We start from the raw sequence: 18,934 nt of genomic DNA on the forward strand, positions 1-18,934 counted from the left end.
CAAAGCACAGCCACCCAGTACTTCCACTGGTCCCTTCTGCCTCTTCTCACCTGCTGCCTGCCCCTTGTGGACATTTGACCCACACTTCTCAGGTCCTGCTATGAGGCTGGTTCTTTGCTAGGTCAGGCCCTTGGCCATCAGCCCAACTCCCAGTCAGGGAGGAGGGAGTTCAGGGACACAGGCTGCTGGGTCTGGGAAGTTGGCCTGCCTGTCTTTTGGAGGTTTAAGCTTGTCAAGTCTGGAGCAGGATCACTCTGTGCAGCCTGGACTTGTCTTCTTGGAGTAACTTCCTATTTTCCCGACAAGATGCCAGGCTTTAAGGCCATGTCTTCCTCCACTGTCCCTCCTACTGACTGCCCCAGAGCCAGGGTTCTGCCATGCCAGATGGTATCCCATCACCACTGTCCCAGTGTAGGGGAACTCCCTGTGCTGGGCCTGTACTAGCTGACCCCAAAGCTGGAAACAATGGGGGTCAGGGCAGTGCTTCCCCACTCCCTCCCACTGGGCTGCGCTCACTTCCTTCCTGCTGGCTGCCTGAGGAAGTGTCCCTGCCCTGGGACAGTCTGGCCTGGCCTTTGTTTCCCCAGGGGTCCCCCACCCTTGGTGCTTCCAAGGCCTGTGTCCTTTTTGGAGCCAGCACTGTGGTCCAGGACACCACCCTCCCATACCATGTCCTAGACTCCTTGGTCATCAGGGGTAGACTCCAGAGTATGTGCCCACCTCCCCCAGTCTCCCACTCTTACACAGACTTCTGTTAGGAGAGAGGCCCTGGGCATCAAGGAGGTGGGCCAGTAGGGTAAAGGGGAATAGGCTCAGGGTGACTTGAGGGTGTACAGATTAGTCTGTAACTCTGGAGGGGCCTACTGGGACCCTGCTGCAGCCCTCCCTGGAGCCAGCCACATTTTGGGTACCCCCTTCCCAAGGAAATACACTCCTTTCCTCACCAATGTTGTAAGGAGACCCCTACTCTAAAGCATGTTAGTGAAATCCACCCAGGAATGTCCTCTGGTAGGAGAGAACCCTGCAGAATCCACTCTGTCCCTGCCCCACCCCCACCCCTCAGTCACCACATCAACACATTGTCCACTCTGTCACACACGGGATGCTTCCGCTCTCAGTGGAGAAAAATTGACTCAGCTCCTGTAAGTTCCCCCAACACCCCGACCCCCAGGGCTGGTTCCCTTCTTCACCACCTGCTTTGGGGAACAATCTGCCTAACATCCCCGTAGTTTGACTCCCCAGAGCACCACCACCAGGGCCCCTCCACTCACAAGCTGCTGGATTTGAGGAGGGGCCCTCAACCCCATGGGCAGGTTGGGGAGAACTTTCAGTGTTAAGGAAGCTGCCAGCATCGGGGAGGCTGGCACCTGAGTCAGGTTTCCCAGCCTTCCTGTCACCTGGCACATTTGGCATAGCCAGGGCCTACTCAGGGGAAGGGTGGGAAGGGCAGCCAGCCAGCAGGACAAGCCGGAGGGAAACAGGGTCAAGGAGGTCCCCTTCCCCCGCATTTGTTGCTGGCCCTTTCCTCTCTGAGGGGCAGCAGGAAGTGAGGAGAAAGGGCTGGGGTGGGAGGCGGGAGCGGGTGGGAGGGATAGGGTTTATCAAGTCGCCGGCGGGCTGCCCGGCGGGCAGCAGCTGGCGCGATTACCTTGGCTGGAGAGGTTTACCCAGGAAGGAGGGAGGCCGCCCACCTACTGGGCCGGCAGACTCCCACACAGGTGGGCCCGGCGCAGTCTGCACCCCGGTGAGTACATGCGCTCACAGCTGCGCTCCCTCCCGCTCCTCAGACACCAGGGTGAGAAATGGGTTGGCAGACTCAGGACGCTTGGGTAGCTGAGGATCTCAGGGGAACGGATCAAGAAGAGTCGAGGATTCCTCGCCTCATTCCAGCTCCAAGCCTGCTGCCCAACGGAAGGGGCTTTAAGGGCAAAAGGACTCAGGATATCGGGTGGAGGTCCGGCGGAACTCCCCTAGCCGGGCCGGCTTTCCTAGGTCTAGCCAGGAACTTAAACAAGGGTGGCAGCTTCCTCAGAGTTGAAAGGGAGCCTTGGGGGCTCCCACTGACCTCCTCCGCCAGACTGTACAGGAGAGGACGGGAGCCCAAGGACTGACTTGTCTCAGATGCAGATCGGAGGCAGGGGGACGCCCTACAACCAGGGCCCGCTGGGCTTACTGGCCCGCCACAGGGCGGGCCAAGCCGCGACCCACAGCTCGTGTTGCCAGGACAACCACTGCCTCCGCCCAGCCTTGGAAGGGCTAACATGAGGGTGCTCGGCCCCCTCCCCGAGTCTGGAAGGGGGCGGGGCTTCCCTTCAGACCCGGGACAGAGGGAGGGAGCCCAGATCCGTGGGGGCGGGGCATTACTGTCCCGGAGGCAGGAGTTCGGCCCTGGTCACCCTCCCGCTTTCCATAAAAAGGGTGCCCTGGGCTGGAGGCTACACTCAGGGGTGCAGAGCCAGATTCGTACTGCCCTCAGCGAAGGCCTTGGAGTCCCACAGCACCTCCTTGTGGCCCGGCTGGGGAACGCCACCTCCTTTATTCCCTCCCCGACCCCGCGTCCTTTATGCTGTCCCTTTAAGTGGCTGGCCCCCCTCCGTGGAGTAGAGAGGACTATACCACCGGCCGCGGGCTTCGGGGGGTGGATTTTGGGCTGACAGGCGTTCATGAATGAGACTCCAGAAGAAAGCCCTATTCGGAGGGGTGTCACGGTCCAACATGGGTGGCCACATTCCTCGGCGGAGGACCTGAGGACCTTGGAGCCCAAAATGCGGCACCGGCGGCGCAAAAGTCGGGCACACCTTCCCGCCCTGGCCGCAAGTCCAGCGCCGGGTCCGCCTCTGCTCTGGGTTCTTAAAGAGCCCGCGGGCTAGGGGCGGAGCCAGCAGAGGCGCCGAGCCGGGGCCTTCCCTAGTCGAGTGGCCGGAGCGGGCCAGGCTGGGGCGGGGATGGCGGTGGCCATGGTGCAGGTCCCGGCGGCGTCCCGCGCGAGGTGAGGGAGGGCAGTGATAGCCTTGCGGCTCTCTCTTCGCAGGTTCGGTTCTGAGACCCCAGGGATGCGCCTAAGGAGGCGACCCAGGGGCCCCACCCCCACACAGCCGGGTTCAGGCCCCACGTGCGGGGCGGGGGCGGGGTCCCGCACAAAGACCAGGTGGAGTGGGCTTTCCCCCGGACCCCTCTGGCGGGCGGGTGCGTGCGTGCCTGGTGGCTGTGGAAGGAAAGGCCGGTCTGCCGGCGCCACCGTGGGAGATCCGCCGCTCCTTTGTCCCGGCAGGGCCTCCACCAAGCTTGGGAGAATGCGCTGAGACAAAGTCCAGTAGCCTCACTCTTCTGCTGGGCGGGTGTTAAAAAAGATACCAGCTCTGGGGCTGTGTTCCAGCTTCTCAACTGCTGCATGAGCTGTGCCCTGCCTTACCCAAATGCTATGGTTTCTCAGGACCAAGAGTTCTTAACAGGTTACAGAGTGGGCCTTGGTTTAGGGGCTCTCAGAAACCATGTCTGGGGTGGTAAGCAGCCATGTGTGAGTCTCTGAGCAGTGAGTCCATAGCTCAATTCTTCCAGTTCTCAGAGGGCTCACAGACCTAACAGAAGTTCCTGCCCAGCCTTAGGCCACCTGCTTCAGAAAGGAGCCCTGTGCTCCTGGCAGTGAGTTCCCAGGGTCTTGCCTTCCCTTCAGTGGCCTGTGGTCTCTCAGACCTGTTCTAGCCAGTGACAGCGTTTGAACAACCTTGGGCACAGTGCCCTACACGGTATGGGCTTAGGGTGTGTGGATGGGTTTGGAGTGGGCACCTCCAGGATTCTCTAGCCTAACTTGATCTCTCCCACCCTTCCCACAGTTCCTGAGCTGGTGCCAGGCAGGTGACACTGTCTTCCTGCAGCCCCCAGTATGTGGGCAGGCCTTGGCCCCGCTGTCACACTGGCCCTGGTGGTGGTGGTGGTGGCATGGGCCACGGAGCTCAAGCCCACAGCACCGCCCATCTTTACAGGCCGGCCCTTTGTGGTAGCATGGGATGTGCCCACACAAGACTGTGGCCCACGCCACAAGGTGCCACTGGACCCAAAGGACATGAAGGCCTTTGATGTGCAAGCTTCACCTAACGAGGGTTTCGTGAACCAGAACATCACTATCTTCTACCATGACCGGCTGGGCATGTATCCACATTTCGATTCGATGGGGAGATCTGTGCATGGCGGTGTGCCACAGAACGGCAGCCTCTGGGTACACCTGAAGATGCTAAAGGGACATGTGGAACACTACATTCGTACACAGGAGCCTGCAGGGCTGGCAGTCATCGACTGGGAGGACTGGCGGCCAGTGTGGGTGCGCAACTGGCGGGACAAGGATGTGTACCGCCAATTATCACGCCAGTTGGTGGCCAGTCGCCACCCCGACTGGCCACCAGACCGCGTAATCAAGCAGGCACAATATGAGTTTGAGTTCGCTGCACGGCAGTTCATGCTGGAAACACTGCGATTTGTCAAGGCATTTCGGCCTCGGCACCTATGGGGCTTCTACCTCTTCCCCGACTGTTATAACCACGATTATGTGAAGAACGAGAAAACCTATACAGGCCGTTGCCCTGATGTTGAGGTCTCTCGAAACGACCAGCTGGCCTGGCTGTGGGCCGAGAGCACGGCCCTCTTCCCCTCTGTCTACCTGGAAGAGAAACTCGCTTCCTCCACTCATGGCCGCAACTTTGTCAGCTTCCGTGTTCAGGAGGCCCTTCGCGTGGCTCACACCCACCACAGCAGCCATGCGCTCCCAGTCTATGTCTTCACGCGGCCCACCTATAGCCACGGACTCACAGGGCTTAGCGAGGTATGTGCCTCCCAGGGCCTTGCCTTCTTCCTAGGGAAACGACTGCAAATTCAAGGTACCAGGGGGCCTCCCCGCTCCCTCTGGTCTACCGGCTACTCTGCATCCCCCCACCTCATTCTCTCTCTAATCTGGTGAAAGGGTGGCATTGTTACCTCCATTTTGCAGATAAGAAAATTGAGGCCCAGAGATGCTGAGAAATTCACCCAGAGCTTCCCAGCAAATCCAGGGCAGAGCAGGGACTTGGGCCTAGCATTCTGACTTTGGACTGCATCCTGAGAGATACATACTAGGCTCAAGCCGCCCCTTGACGTGGGAATCGGAGGCCTAAAGTGGGGATGGGACTGGCTCAAACGTTTAAGGAGAAAGTGAAACTCCTTCTGCCTAGGGGTGATATGGGGAGGACAGGATTGGGGGTGGTCAGCAAGTCGAAACAGGCTAAGGCCTGCCCACCCTTCTGTCTGTTCTTCTCACCCTGTGGTTTCAGTCTTCCCCAGTGACCCTCTCCTTCTCACACAGATGGATCTCATCTCCACCATTGGCGAGAGTGCAGCCTTGGGTGCAGCTGGCGTCATCCTCTGGGGTGATGCGAGGTACACCATGGTAAGTAAGACCCACCCAGCCTACTGGAGCCAAGTGTGCAGGGACAGGCAGAGAGTTTGGGCTTTGGGCTGCAAGTCTCAAAGTGGCCCCCTTGTCTGTCTCTCACCTAAGGCAGCCCCAGTCCCAACAGAGAAGAGCCACCTCTCCTGCTCCCTGGAAAGGGGACTTGTTGTCCCGAACAGCTATGGAGTTCCACCTTGCCCCCCTGCCCTGCTGGGTTCCAGCCCCTACCCCCACCCCCTGCTTAGAAGGAACAGGGACAGTGAGGGCTCAGGCTTGTGTGTGCACATGCGTGCACTGTTAAAAGAAGATAGTCACCACAGTGTGGACGCAGTTTCTATCTGGGCCTGTGAGCTGAGGCAGCTGACCTTGATCCCTGGCCTCTGCCCCCAGGAAACCTGCCAGCACCTCAAGGATTACCTGACACAGCTGCTGGTTCCCTACGTCGTCAATGTGTCCTGGGCCGCCCAGTATTGCAGCTGGGCCCAGTGCCATGGCCACGGGCGCTGTGTGCGCCGCGACCCCAGCGCTAATACCTTCCTGCACCTCAGTGCCAGCAGCTTCCGCCTAGTGCCTAGCCACGACCCTGATGAGCCCCAGCTTCGACCAGAGGGGGAGCTCAGTCGGGCCGACCGCAACTACCTGCAGACGCACTTTCGCTGCCAGTGCTACTTAGGCTGGGGTGGCGAGCAATGCCAGTGGGACCGTAGGCGGGCAGCTGGGGGTGCCAGTGTGGCCTGGGCTGGGTCCCACCTCACTGGCCTGCTGGCTGTGTCAGCCCTGGCCCTCACCTGGACTTTGTAAGGGTCTCTCACCCGGCTGTCAGCCAAGCTGGCCTCTGCCACAGGGGCTGTGCCAGGCATGTAGAAGCCTGCAAGGGGTGGACAGACTGGAGTCTGGAGGGGCAGAGCCCCTGGGATGCCCAGTAGGGTGTCCATGCCAGCTCCTACCCCCTGTTCTAAGGGGGAGGGGCAGTCCCCTGGGAGGCCCCTTCCTCCTGGCCGTAGGGGAAGAGGGGCACAGCTGGGCCGGGGAGGACCTGACCCTTCTCCCCTGTCCCTGGGTAGTTTATTATTATTATTTTGGGGTCTCTTTTGTAAATTAAATATAAGACAACTGCTTCTGTGCTTGGATCGTCTGCACCTGGACCAGGGCATGTACGAGAGATTTCAGGCTCTTCCGTATAAGGTTTGAAGTCAGTTCTGTCACTGTGAGACTCCTCAGCTGCGGACTTCTCATCTGTAAAATGCGTTCACTGGGACCTGGGGGCCCAGAGCTGCCCACTCTAGCTATCCCACTAGGACAGGGACCACTGGGAGTAGAGGGACTCACATTCCACCTCCAACACCGAGGACCTTGCTTTCTCCATATTAATTGGATGGCAGTTAGGTCCAACCTTCTGTTGAACCTATGAACGGGGCTCATTGTGCTGCTCCTCCTTGCCCCTGTACCCTGAGCTGGGCCAGTGCCGTTCGCCTCGCCTTGCCCACCCAAGGAGAAAGTGGAAAGCGGATGTTTGATCTTCCCTGGCTGGGCAGGTAGCCAGACCACCCCTCCATGCTGTTTTCACAGGCAAGGATGTCTCCACCCACCCTTACCACCCCCCAACCCCTGCTCCTAAGGACCATGGATTCCAGCCACACGTACCTCTCCCTGTCTGGGTCAGAGAGAGGCAAGCAAGGCATTGGGATCTGAATCCTGAGGTCCAGTCCCTGTCCCACCATAGAGATGCATGATGGAGGGATGGGGAGGCATCCTCAATGATCAGTTCTGTCCTGGCCATGGGAGAGCACGGCTTTTCCCCAGCTGTCCCAGGGGAGAGAAGTTGGAGCTGGAGCAGTCAGACTAGCTCTGACCTGCTTCACTCCCTCTGTTTCTTAAGCAAGTTACCCCTTCAGCCATCAAACCTATACCTGGGGTCCTGTTGTCCATACCAGTGATGACTCAGCCCCCACACTCGGGAAACACCTGCTCTGGGGAGACAGACTCAAGAGGCAGCCAGCAGTGAGGAGGGCACCCCAGCCACAAGGACTTAAGGGAAGTGTCCTTGAGGAAATGATTTCTACATTGAGTTTTAAAAGGTGAGGAGGAAACTCAGTGCTAGGAACAAAGTATGGGTAAAGGCTGGGGAAGTTCAGAACACTGATGGGGACACAGAGTTTGAGGCTGGGGTGTGACTGGGAGCCTGCTGCAGGCAGAGGCAGGAGGGGCAGCCCTGGAACAGCCCCAAGCCTAATTGTGTCTGATGGCAGTGACTGTCTCACCTGTTCGGTGAACACACTGAGCACACACACATGCCAGGGCTGGGCTGGGTCCCAGGGAGGCAGTCATGAACCACACCAACAAAGACCCCATCCTCAGGGGGATGACAGTGTAAAGGGAGATGCTGGATAGTGGAGAGCGCTTCCCAGAGAAGCATCCAGGTGAGGGAATGGTGTGATTAGAGCCTGGAGAAGCAATCCCCACCAAATGGATCTCAATTCAGGTTGTAAAGCAATCCTCCATCCCCCTGTCTGCTGATGGCAGAGAATGGAGAGAGCAGGGCTGGGTGGAAGCCCTGGGAGGGCGATGGCAGAGCACATGGTGGAGGAGGATGCCGAGGTGGGAGGGTTCCCAGCTGCTTGTGGCTGAGTTGGAGAGAGGTCTGCTGGAGAAGAGTGAGATTCAGGGGTTGGTCAATAAGGCCGCAAGGTGATAGAGTCAGTAGAGGGAGGGCAAGGAAGGGGGAGCTGTGACCTATCTCCCCCACACCTGTGACTTCCCTACCTGTGACCCCCACACACAGCTGTGACCTTACCTGCTTAGCTGTGACCCCCTACATACCTGTAACCCCCTATATGCAAAGCTGATTCCCCTACTTGTGTGACCCTACACAGCTCTTACCTTTCCCAAACCTCTATGACCTCTACACTGCTTGTGACCTGTACCTACCCTCCCATGACCCTCCATACAAACCTGTGACCACCTCACATCACTTCCCCAGGAGGACCTGGAAGACAGCCTTGGGAAAAGTACAACTTGGGAACAGAGCAGCAGGAACAGCTGTCCTATGGGTGGGGTGATGGGGAGTGAGGTGACTCAGGGGCCTGAGGTAACACAACCCGAGAGAGCAGGCATTGCTGCACCGGGAAGCTGGACTGACCTCCCATCTCCACCACACACACACACACACACACACTCACTCACTCACTCACTACTGGAACCAATCCGACCAGTCCAGCTCCGCAGGAGCAGGCCTGTGGCAGGGCCCTGGGTGGAGGATGGCTTCAAGCCCCAGAGCTGCTTCTGCTATTCCACCATCATCGCTTCTCCATGGGGCTGAGTTGAGCTAGAGAATGCTGGCCTGCTGGTTGGCCCGGTTGTGCCAATTGCAGCCCTAGGTCTCTGGGAGTAACCTCAGAGTTACCCCAGTTTTGGGAGGTAGCATGGAGCCTTGGGGAGGGGGTCGGGGCTACCTCATGTTCTCCTGTCCCCTCAGCCCCTGGAGTTCTGCCAGGCTCTGTAACATTAATGGTCATCATTCTGGGACCCTGCTTTCTGAACAAGAGCCGTAGCTACCACCTCTGTGGCTAGATCCCATGTTTGGGTCGTGGCTGATGTGCCCACAGCCCCCAGTACCCTGGGCCCTCCTCCCCGTTAGCCCTGCCAGCTTCATTCTAGCGAGCCTGGACGGACCAATCCAGATGATAGCCAACTGGGTCACTGCTCCAGTGACCACTGTGCCAGAGAGCCAAGACCTCAGATTCAGACTGAGCTGTAGATCCCAGCCGTGCTTTCACCTGGGCCTGGGACATGAGGTTTCCTTCACCCCACCCTGGCAGGCAAGCCTGGGCCTGGGCACTTAGCAGGTCTGTTACTAGCTTCTGAATCAGCAAGCAAGCAAGTGAAATCACAAAGGGATGAACAAACATGCCATCACTGATATGCCTGTGCTCATACCATGATCACACAAACACAGGATTTCATGCTCGTAAGACAACAGGGTTCCATTCTCACATACACAAACACTCTACTGGAGTTTGTGGGGAAGCCCCGATGTCCAGTAACTGGGGCTTCACCAAGACATGGTCCCTGACCCAGCACGTATACAAATGGGGAAATGCAGCCCTGACTTCAGGAACACAGTGCCTTTCAGACACAGGTCCCTAGAGCAGGGATGACTTACCCACTGGGCACAGTAGGCACAGGGCCACAGTATTTAGATGGGCCCCAAAATATTTTAATTTAATCTTTTTTGATTATAAGAGAAGTTTATAATAATGACTATATAATAATGAACTCAGTCTGGATTATACCTACCAATATAGTTGTAAAATATATTCTAAAATATTTTTTGGATGAAGGGGCCAACAAAGGCAAACATGCCTAAGGTCCATAGACGTCCTAACACAGCCATGCAGGGAAGTACACTCCCTGGCTGTACCATCCTGAGGCACCTAGACTCCAGTATCACAGACAGGCCTGCCCCGTTAAATCTGCCACCCAGACAGCCTCCCTGCACTGCCTCCCCCCAACCATGCCAAAGAAAGCCACAAAGTCCAGCTCCAGCTGACAGAGTGGGAGGGGCCACTTCCGGCCCAGCCCCACGTCCTAGGGAGGGCACTTTGCTAGGAGTGCAGACATGGCTGGGCTGTCTGGCCCAGCCCTCCAACCCAGGGCCCACCCCCTCAGCCCGCCCCCAGACTGGGTGGAGTGACCCCTACAAAAGCTCAGAGTTTCCAGCAGCAGCTTCTTCCTCCAAGAGTCCTGGTGCAGCTGGAGCCAGAGTTAAGGAACAGAATCTTGCTGAGCTGGGCCTTGGCCCGCACCACCCTGGGGTCAGGAAGTTTGGAGAATGAGGCCCTTCAGCCCTGAGGTCAGCAGGGACAAGTGGGCAGACTGGCGGGCGTACAGGAGGGCTGGGCTGACCTTTCCTTGGTCACTGAGCATCCCCTCCTCCAGTGGCTGGCCAGGATTCCTGGGGGAAGAGACAGGAAAGACTCCCTGGCCCCTGCCCCCACCAGTTGGTCAGCCTGGGGGCTGAGGGCCTGGCTCTCAGCTCGTCTTCTCAAAACAGATGCCATGGCTTCTGTGGCCCTCGGGAAAGAGGGGGTGGGCGAATTGAGGCCAAGGGGAGGCCTGTGGGAGACAAGGGGCAGAGGTCCAGCCCAAGAGGCAACGTGGATGTGCCGTCTAGTGGCCATGTTCCCCTCAAGGGTAACTCTGACCTCCCTGAGCCCTGCAGGTCAATATTTACCTGAAGTCAGAACAGGGGTGGATTAATGAGCAAGGGGCTTGGCCTGCCTGCCCTCAGTAGGGGTCAGAGAGTTCTAGGCCCGCTCTCAGCTCTACCTCCCTTGGCCAGGTTTCCCTAGACCTGCCCTGGGCCATGGCAGCCCACCTGCTTCCCATCTGCACCCTCTTCCTGAACTTGCTCAGCATGGCTCAAGGCTCCAGGGGCCCTGTGGTACCCAACCGGCCCTTCACCACCGTCTGGAACGCAAACACCCAATGGTGTCTGGAGAAACACGGCGTGGACGTGGATATCAGTGTCTTTGATGTGGTGGCCAACCCGGGGCAGGACTTTCGCGGCCCTAACATGACCATTTTCTACAGCTCCCAGCTGGGTACCTATCCTTACTACACGTCTGCTGGGGAACCCGTGTTTGGTGGCCTGCCTCAGAATGCCAGCCTGGATGCCCACCTGGTCCGCACATTCCAGGACATCCTGGCCGCCATGCCTGCATCTGACTTCTCAGGGCTGGCGGTCATTGACTGGGAGGCATGGCGCCCACGCTGGGCCTTCAACTGGGACACCAAGGAAATTTATCGGCAGCGCTCACGGTCTCTGGTACAGAGGCAGCACCCCTACTGGCCAGCTCCTTTGGTGGAGGCAGCAGCTCAGGACCAGTTCCAGGGGGCTGCACAGGCCTGGATGGCAGGCACCCTCAAGCTGGGGCAAGCACTGCGGCCTCATGGCCTGTGGGGCTACTATGGCTTCCCTGACTGCTATAACTATGACTTTTTAAACCCCAACTACACAGGCCAGTGCCCACCAAGTATCCGTGCCCAGAATGACCAGCTGGGGTGGCTGTGGAGCCAGAGCCGTGCCCTCTACCCCAGCATCTACATACCTGCGGCCATGGAGGGCACAAGGAAGGCACAGATGTATGTGCGGCACCGAGTGAGTGAGGCATTCCGTGTGGCTGTGGGTGCTGGGGACCCTAGTCTGCCGGTGCTGCCCTACGTCCAGATCTTCTACGACATGACTAACCACTTTCTGCCCCTGGTAAGTCTCCTGTGACCCTGCCCATGTCATAGCCTACCTTGTCTGGCATTAGTCCAACAACTGAGGCCACACAGCCCTGGGGCACTTTAGCCTTAGGGCACCTTCATCAATTCCCTCTCACAGTCTTTGAGCACCTGCTGTGTGCCAAGATCTGCTCGGCACAGACTCAGCATTCATCAGAGAGTCCCTGCCTGCAGGGCACTCACAGGCTAGAGTCAGGGCAAGCCTGCCTCTGGCCACTAGGGTTAGAGCAGCCCCAGGTGGGGGTTATGAATGATTTGTCCTATCCAATAGTGTCATGTCAGTCTGCTGTGGGGAGGGAGGGAGGCCCCACAGAGCTATGCTGTCCTTTCTCCAGGAGGAGCTGGAGCACAGTCTGGGGGAGAGCGCAGCCCAGGGGGCGGCAGGAGTGGTGCTCTGGGTGAGCTGGGAGAACACGAGAACCAAGGTGAGCTCAGGCCCAGGATGGGGGTGAGGGTGGGGGCAGGGGTGGGGCTGCCAGGCTGACCGGGGAGATGCTGGCCCACCGTTTACCCTTGCAGTCCTGGCTGATTCGCAGGTGAATGCCTCGATGCCCTAGCTGGGCCCATGCCTGGCCGTGATGTCCCTGACACATCCCTTCCCACCTAGGAGTCATGCCAGGCCATCAAGGAGTATGTTGACACGACGCTGGGGCCTTTCATCCTGAATGTGACCAGCGGGGCGCTTCTGTGCAGTCAAGCCCTGTGCTCTGGCCATGGCCGCTGCGTCCGGCGCCTCAGCCACCCTGAGGCCCTCCTCAACTTCAACCCCACCAGTTTCTCCATCAAGCCCATGCCTGGTGGTGGACAGCTGACCCTACGAGGTGCCCTCTTACTGGAGGATTGGGGGCAGATGGCTGAGAAATTCAAATGTCGCTGCTACCGTGGGTGGAGAGGAACATGGTGTGAGCAGCAGGGCATGTGGTGATTGGCACATGCACACCTTGAGTACCTAGTGCACTCTGGGACTGGCTGTGGCTCTCTCAAGTACAGGCAGTCACACATATCATGGTCACAGTCAGAAGTACACTCAGCCAGTCATGAGCCTATGCCAGCACATGCACACGTGCTTACAGACCAGGATAGTTGCATAAGGAGTTAGAGCCTTGGAAACCCACCCAGCATGGTCAAAAATATTTCTTCCAGAGACACTGAGCAAGTCTTTAAACTTAAGCCATCGTAAGAACTGACATTCATTGGACGTCTACTCTTTCCAAGTCCTGTGCTAAGCCTTTTAAGTAGGCTAACTTAATTGTGCAATCCTAACACGACGTTATGAGGAAACAGGCACACACAGGGAGGGTAAGCACTTTGCCCAAGGTTGCACAGCCAGAAAATGAAGGCACTGAGATTCAAACCAGGCTGCCTGGCTATAGAGGCAGAACCCTTTGGCCCCTATTGTGTGTTGATGGTAAACAGCCCTGCGCAACCTGAATCCGCTCAGAAGTATCAGCCTTGCAAATAAAGCTGACATGACTCTTGCTTCAAGAGCTGTTTATGGAGCGCGTAATACGTGCAGGCGCTGGGATCCAGAAGGCACAAGAAAAGTTCTCTCACTCAGAGCTGATGTCTGTCCGAGGGCGGCTACTTCCCAGGGTGGGGCCCAGATTCCAGGAGGAAGTTCCACCTGACCAGTCGCACCCTGGACTGGGGCAGAAGCCCCACGTGAGCTGAGACAAAGCGGAGCAGAGGCGAGACCTATCTGAGCCTGGGGCGGGGCGGGGCGGGGCGAGGCGAGACAGAAGCCCAGCCAACCCGAGACAGAGCCCGCGCTCAGTCGGAACTCACTGGGCCTCGATAAGCAAGGACAGGCGGGGCAGAGGTGGAGCCAGGGCAGAGGCCCGATCTGCGTTGGGGTAGTGTCATGACACTCACGGCCGGGGGCGGGGCCTAGGCGGCGGCCGCGCAACCCGGGAGACACCGGAAGTGGTGCGCCGCGGGCCGTGACGGCTGCAGTGCGACCGCCGCACCGCTAGGGGCCAGCGCGGGCGGCCGGAGGAGTCCGAGACAGAGAGCGAGATACCGATTCGTGCGGATCGTGGACGCGGAGCATCCCGGAGTACGGCGTCAGCATGTCAGTAGTGCCCCCTCCCCACGCTCGGCGTGTTCGTCTTCATTGTCTCCCGCTCTTCGCGTCTGCCATGCGTACTGTCCTCAAGTGACTCTGCCGCCCTGCATGCCCTCTTTGCGTCTATCTTTCCCTCCCAGAGCATGCCGAGCCACACCCACCCAAAGTCAGGCTCCCGAAGCTTCCACCCCCAAACTCCACGGTTTGTCACACACTGGGAAGAAGGGGGAAACCGAGGCAGGAGAGACTGCCCAGTCTGAGGACCCGGGAGCCCCGCCCGCAGTGGGTGGGGTCGGCACAGAATGGGTTAAGCTCGCGGGGGAAGTTTGGGGCTCCAGGCCCAGGGGCGGATCTTGGGGCTTCCTCCCTCCTGGTCCAGGGGTGCAACTGCTGTGGAGGTGGCTGATGCAGGTGAGGAACTTACAGCCCTCTGAGTGGGACGTGGTGTGAGGGGAGGGGGCTGCCTGTTACTGACCAGTGTGGAACTGGCCTCAAGCTCAGGGAGCCTTCTTGGGGAGGAGGTAAAGGGGAGCCAGGGCATCCCCTCTGGAGCAGGTGAGTAGAAGGGTAGGGCCCAGCGGCCACCTGCCACTAGAATACCCCCAGCATAGACCCTCCTGCCAGCAGAGCCTCGGGTAGGATGGGCAGGCATTGGAGTTTGGAGGCAAGGGGTCTGAGCCCCCAGCCTGGTGGCCGTTGGACACCCCTGTGGATGTAGGAAGGAAGCTGTGGTTCTTATCTACGGTGGCTACGAAACTCAGGCCAGTGGGGAACCAGGTCTGTAGGAGCCACATTGCTATGTGCGCCTGGCCCGTTGCTACAGCTGCTGGGACCCTTTCTGAGGGGACAGGTGGGTCCTTGCCCAGTTAAAGTGCCCTGAACTGGGCAGTTTGGGGGAGGGAGCCATGAACTCTGTGTCCCAGGCAGGGAAGGCAATCCAGGCAGGGGAAAATTGAGCCTGATGGGTGGGTGAATGTTGTCCCAGGATCTGTTAGGTAGTAGGCACGACCCAGGTGGTCAAAAAGGCTGGGACCTGGAGTAGAGAGAGAAGGGTGGGACAGCAGAGTTCCTGGGGGTAGCTGTGTTTCCTCCAAAGGGAATGCAGGGGGTTAAGCAGGGGGTTGTGGTGTCTAGTTTGCATCTTCTGTCCACTGGCCAGCCAGTTGCCATGGTATAGGGCTGGATCCACTGTCCTGGGGAGGACAAAGCTGTAGCCAGAGCAGACTGAGGCCAGGACTCTTTTGAGTTCTGCCCCAGCCTTTAGCCCTCAGTCTCTGTCCAGTGTAAGGCAGGGCATCCTGGACCCATCCCCTCTGCTCTCCACCTGAGTCAGCTCCCCCAGGTATAGGGGATGGGATCCTCCAGGTCATCGGTGCTGTCAAATGAATATGGGGGCAGGGTGCAGCCCACCAGTATGAGGATGTGTGGCCCTCCCTAGCACTCTGTCAGCCACTCTTTGCCCCAACCCCATCCTCCCTTCTGGCACAGCCCAGCATGGCTGTTGTCCACAGGATGCTCTCTTGTGGTCTGAGGCGATAACACTGCCTGGAGACTGTGGCGTAACCCCTTGCCTGGGACTGAGCTACCTGCAACCCAGCATGAGATAACCTTGGTTCCTAGCCTGACTCAGCTGAGCCTGGATCCTCCATGTAGGCAAGAGCTGACTCAGCCCTGGCCCAGCCAAGCTGACCCCTACCCTAGACCCTACATACCAGGTGGAGCTGATCCTGAGTACCAGCCCACCCCAACTAACTCTGGGTCCTGCATGCCAGCCAGAGGTGACCCTGAGATCCAACCTGGCCAAGCTGACGCTGGATCCTGCACGCCAGCCAGAGGAGACCCCAGCCCCCAACCTGGCTGAGCTGACCCTGGAGCCTGTGCATTGCCGACCTGAGCTCCTGGATGCCTGTGCCGACCTCATCAATGAGCAGTGGCCCCGCAGCCGCGCCTCCCGCCTGCACTCCCTGGGCCAGTCCTCAGACGCCTTCCCCCTCTGCTTGATGCTGCTGAGCCCCTGTCCCACGCCCAAGGCAGCCCCCATTGTGGTGGGCCATGCCCGCCTGTCACGGGTGCTGGACCGGCCCCAGAGCCTCCTAGTGGAGACAGTGGTGGTGGCCCGGGCCCTGAGGGGCCGTGGCTTTGGCCGCCGCCTCATGGAGGGCCTGGAGGCCTTTGCTCACGCCCGGGGCTTCCGCCGGCTACACCTCACCACCCACGACCAGCTACACTTTTATGCCCACCTGGGCTACCAGCTGGGTGAGCCTGTGCAGGGCCTGGTCTTCACCAGCCGGCGGCTGCCCACCACCCTGCTCAATGCCTTCCCCAGGGTTCCCTTTCCCCGGCCACCTGTCAAGGCCCCTAGCCTGACTGCCCAAGCTGCCCTAAGAGCCCCAAAGGAGCCATCATTGCCACCACCCCCTCCCCTGCCTGAGCCCTTGACCGCCTTACCCCGACCTCCAGCAGGGCCCCCTCCACAAAGCCTGCTGGAAACACAATACCACAACCTGAGAGGATGCCCTGTATTCTGGATGGAAAAAGACATCTGAGGACTACCCAGTGCAAGACACTGTCTTTCCGGGTCAGTTGACTGCCCAGGACAGTACCAGCCTCAGCCCACTGGCCATCCTCAGCTTCTAGGCCCTGGGGGCAGCTTTAGCCTGGGCACATTTCCCAAGTGCCAGTGGGGCCAGGAGATGGCTCCATGGCTGTAGCTCAGAGCTCTGTGTGGCTGAATAAAGGCTTCTCTTGGGTGTGGCTGTGACAGTGTATTTGTTGACCCTCACCCCCACTTCCCAGCCTTGTCTTAGGTCCCCTATGCCTGCAGGAGCCCCCAGATCCACCTTGGCCTTAGGGCCATGGATGGAGGGACATTTACCCTTTGCTCCCCTCACTCTACCAGGCCCAGGGGACAGGGTTTCTGTTTCCTTCCACATTCACTCACTCATCATTGTTTACTGAGCACCTGCTGTGTGTCAGGCCCTGGATTGGGCACAGGCAGTGGGGAACTGGACAGACAGGCTCTGGACCCAAGGGACAGGGCAGGCATACAGTGGCAGGATCCATGCTGAGTCAGTGGGAGCTCAAGTGCCCTCATTCCACTTGGAGATCAGACCTAGGTGATGGCACAGCAGAGATCTGAGTGCTGAGTAGGGATTAAGCCAGGCAGGGTAGGAGCTGAGTGTTCTTGGGGCAGGAAACAAGATGGGCAGAGGAAAGAGGGGACTTGTGAGAGCTGTGGATGGGGGAGATGTCAGAGGGCACAGTGTTGTCATGACAGAAATGGACAACATGGAAGGGTACCTGCCCAGGCCATCTTGAGCTGTGAGAAGCCCATGTGACCCCCTTGGGAACCATGCTCTTCCCACCTTCCTTCCTTGTGGGGAGGAGCTGGAGAAATCTTCCCACTTTCTCTGTTGAGCAGAAGGTATGGCCATGGCCATGGACTCTAAACTCACACTCCCTTTCTCCTGCAGGTTTCCATCCCTGGGGCATGACCATGCAGCTAGGCCCGGCCCTGGTGCTAGGGGTGGCCCTGTGCTTGGGGTGTGGCCAGCCCCAGCTGCAGGCCCCTGAACACCCCTTCTTGGTGCTGTGGAATGTACCCTCAGCACGCTGTAAGGCCCGCTTTGGTGTGCACCTGCCACTGGAGGCCCTGGGCATCACGGCCAACCGTGGTCAGCATTTCCATGGCCAGAATATCACCATCTTCTACAAGAATCAACTCGGCCTCTATCCCTACCTTGGGCCCAGGGGCACAGCTCACAATGGGGGCATCCCCCAGGCTGTGCCCCTTGACCGCCACCTGGCACAGGCTGCCAATCAGATCCGCCACAGCCTGCTACCCGGCTTCGCTGGCCTGGCAGTGCTGGACTGGGAGGAATGGTGTCCACTCTGGGCCGGGAACTGGGGCCGCCGCCACGCCTATCAGGCAGTCTCCTGGGCTTGGGCACAGCAGGTATTCCCCAACCTGGACCCCCAGGAGCAGCTCTACAAAGCCCGTACTGGCTTTGAACAGGCAGCCCGTGCACTGATGGAGGACACGTTGCGGCTAGGCCGAGCACTGCAGCCTCACGGGCTCTGGGGCTTCTATCGCTACCCAGCCTGTGGCAATGGCTGGCGCGGTCGGGCTTCCAATTACACAGGCCACTGCCATGCAGCTGCCCTGGCCCGCAACACCCAACTCTATTGGCTCTGGGCTGCCTCCAGCGCCCTCTTCCCCAGCATCTACCTACCACCCAGGCTACCACCTGCCCATCACCAGGCATTTGTCCGATACCGCCTGGAGGAGGCTTTCCGTGTGGCCTTCACTGGGCACCTACATCCCCTGCCTGTCCTGGCCTACGCCCGCCTCACACACCGGAGGTCTGGGAGGTTCCTGTCCCAGGTAAGTGAAAGCTGAAGTCTAGGGGTCTGAGTGGGGAAGCATGACATTCTCTGAGTGAAGGGCCTGGAAGCCACTCAGAGGCTCAAGGTCAAGGGGCCCTGCTCTAGAGGTGGAACCAGATCATGGTAGTGAGCCACGGAAGTTCTGGAAGTTGGATGTAGGCCCAGGTGGATCTAGCCAGCCCAGCCCTGGCTTAGCAGCTCTTTGCCTCCAGGGTGAACTCATGCAGACCATTGGTGTGAGTGCTGCACTGGGGGCAGCCGGCGTGGTGCTCTGGGGGGACCTGAGTTTCTCCAGCTCTGAGGTGATCATTGCCCCCTCCAGCCTGCCACACATTCCATGCTGGGGTCCCAGAGTTGGGGAAAGACTATGTCAGGGCCATGGAGCAGGAGCATTGATACATCCCTCCCCTCTCCTCAGGAGGAGTGCTGGCATCTCCATGACTACCTAGTGGGCACCCTGGGCCCCTATGTGATCAACGTGACCAGGGCAGCCATGGTCTGCAGTCACCAGCGGTGCCATGGCCATGGCCGTTGTGCCTGGCAAGACCCAGGACAGCTGGAAGCCTTTCTGCACCTGCAGCCAGATGGCAGCCCTGGAGCTTGGGAGTCCTTCAGCTGCCGCTGTTACTGGGGCTGGGCTGGCCCTACCTGCCAGGAGCCCAGGCCTGACCTTGGGCCTGAAGAAGCAACATAAAGCCAGGGGTCACCTGCCCCTGACCTCCTTGTCCCTGCTGCCATTTTTCCAGTCCTGGGGTGGTGGCTCTGTCACACTCTTG

At 59.1% G+C, this 18,934-nt stretch overlaps 3 protein-coding genes across 12 annotated transcripts; all 3 read left to right on the forward strand.

Annotated features, from left to right (window-relative positions):
• Nucleotides 1-1,084: 1,084 nt before the first annotated feature.
• HYAL1 (hyaluronidase 1) lies at nucleotides 1,085-13,192 on the forward strand. Of its 9 annotated transcripts, XM_074344845.1 has the most exons (7): nucleotides 1,587-1,744; nucleotides 3,834-4,816; nucleotides 5,333-5,416; nucleotides 10,761-11,022; nucleotides 11,440-11,684; nucleotides 12,043-12,132; nucleotides 12,315-13,192. In XM_074344845.1, the coding sequence occupies exons 2-7, from the start codon at nucleotides 3,884-3,886 to the stop codon at nucleotides 12,630-12,632; spliced, it is 1,932 nt and encodes a 643-aa protein (XP_074200946.1). In that variant the 5' UTR covers nucleotides 1,587-1,744; nucleotides 3,834-3,883; the 3' UTR covers nucleotides 12,633-13,192. The 9 variants fall into 9 exon arrangements, with proteins under 9 accessions (XP_045362011.2, XP_074200946.1, XP_010967434.2 ...); XM_045506055.2 differs by lacking the exon at nucleotides 1,587-1,744 and adding an exon at nucleotides 1,085-1,142 and having other exon boundaries at nucleotides 10,761-11,684; XM_010969132.3 differs by having other exon boundaries at nucleotides 10,761-11,684.
• Nucleotides 12,980-16,528, forward strand: NAA80 (N-alpha-acetyltransferase 80, NatH catalytic subunit). Its single transcript, XM_010969254.3, has 3 exons — nucleotides 12,980-13,006; nucleotides 13,599-13,778; nucleotides 15,545-16,528. Exons 1-3 carry the CDS (start codon nucleotides 12,980-12,982, stop codon nucleotides 16,316-16,318), a joined length of 981 nt encoding a protein of 326 aa, XP_010967556.2. The 3' UTR covers nucleotides 16,319-16,528.
• HYAL3 (hyaluronidase 3) lies at nucleotides 13,642-18,883 on the forward strand. Of its 2 annotated transcripts, XM_074344854.1 has the most exons (4): nucleotides 13,642-13,778; nucleotides 17,246-18,156; nucleotides 18,371-18,460; nucleotides 18,577-18,883. In XM_074344854.1, exons 2-4 carry the CDS (start codon nucleotides 17,263-17,265, stop codon nucleotides 18,850-18,852), a joined length of 1,260 nt encoding a protein of 419 aa, XP_074200955.1. In that variant the 5' UTR covers nucleotides 13,642-13,778; nucleotides 17,246-17,262; the 3' UTR covers nucleotides 18,853-18,883. The 2 variants fall into 2 exon arrangements, with proteins under 2 accessions (XP_074200955.1, XP_074200956.1); XM_074344855.1 differs by lacking the exon at nucleotides 18,371-18,460.
• Nucleotides 18,884-18,934: the final 51 nt, after the last annotated feature.

The sequence above is a fragment of the Camelus bactrianus genome, chromosome 17 (genome assembly GCF_048773025.1).
Source record: "Camelus bactrianus isolate YW-2024 breed Bactrian camel chromosome 17, ASM4877302v1, whole genome shotgun sequence".
NCBI classification, from domain to species: domain Eukaryota; kingdom Metazoa; phylum Chordata; class Mammalia; order Artiodactyla; family Camelidae; genus Camelus; species Camelus bactrianus.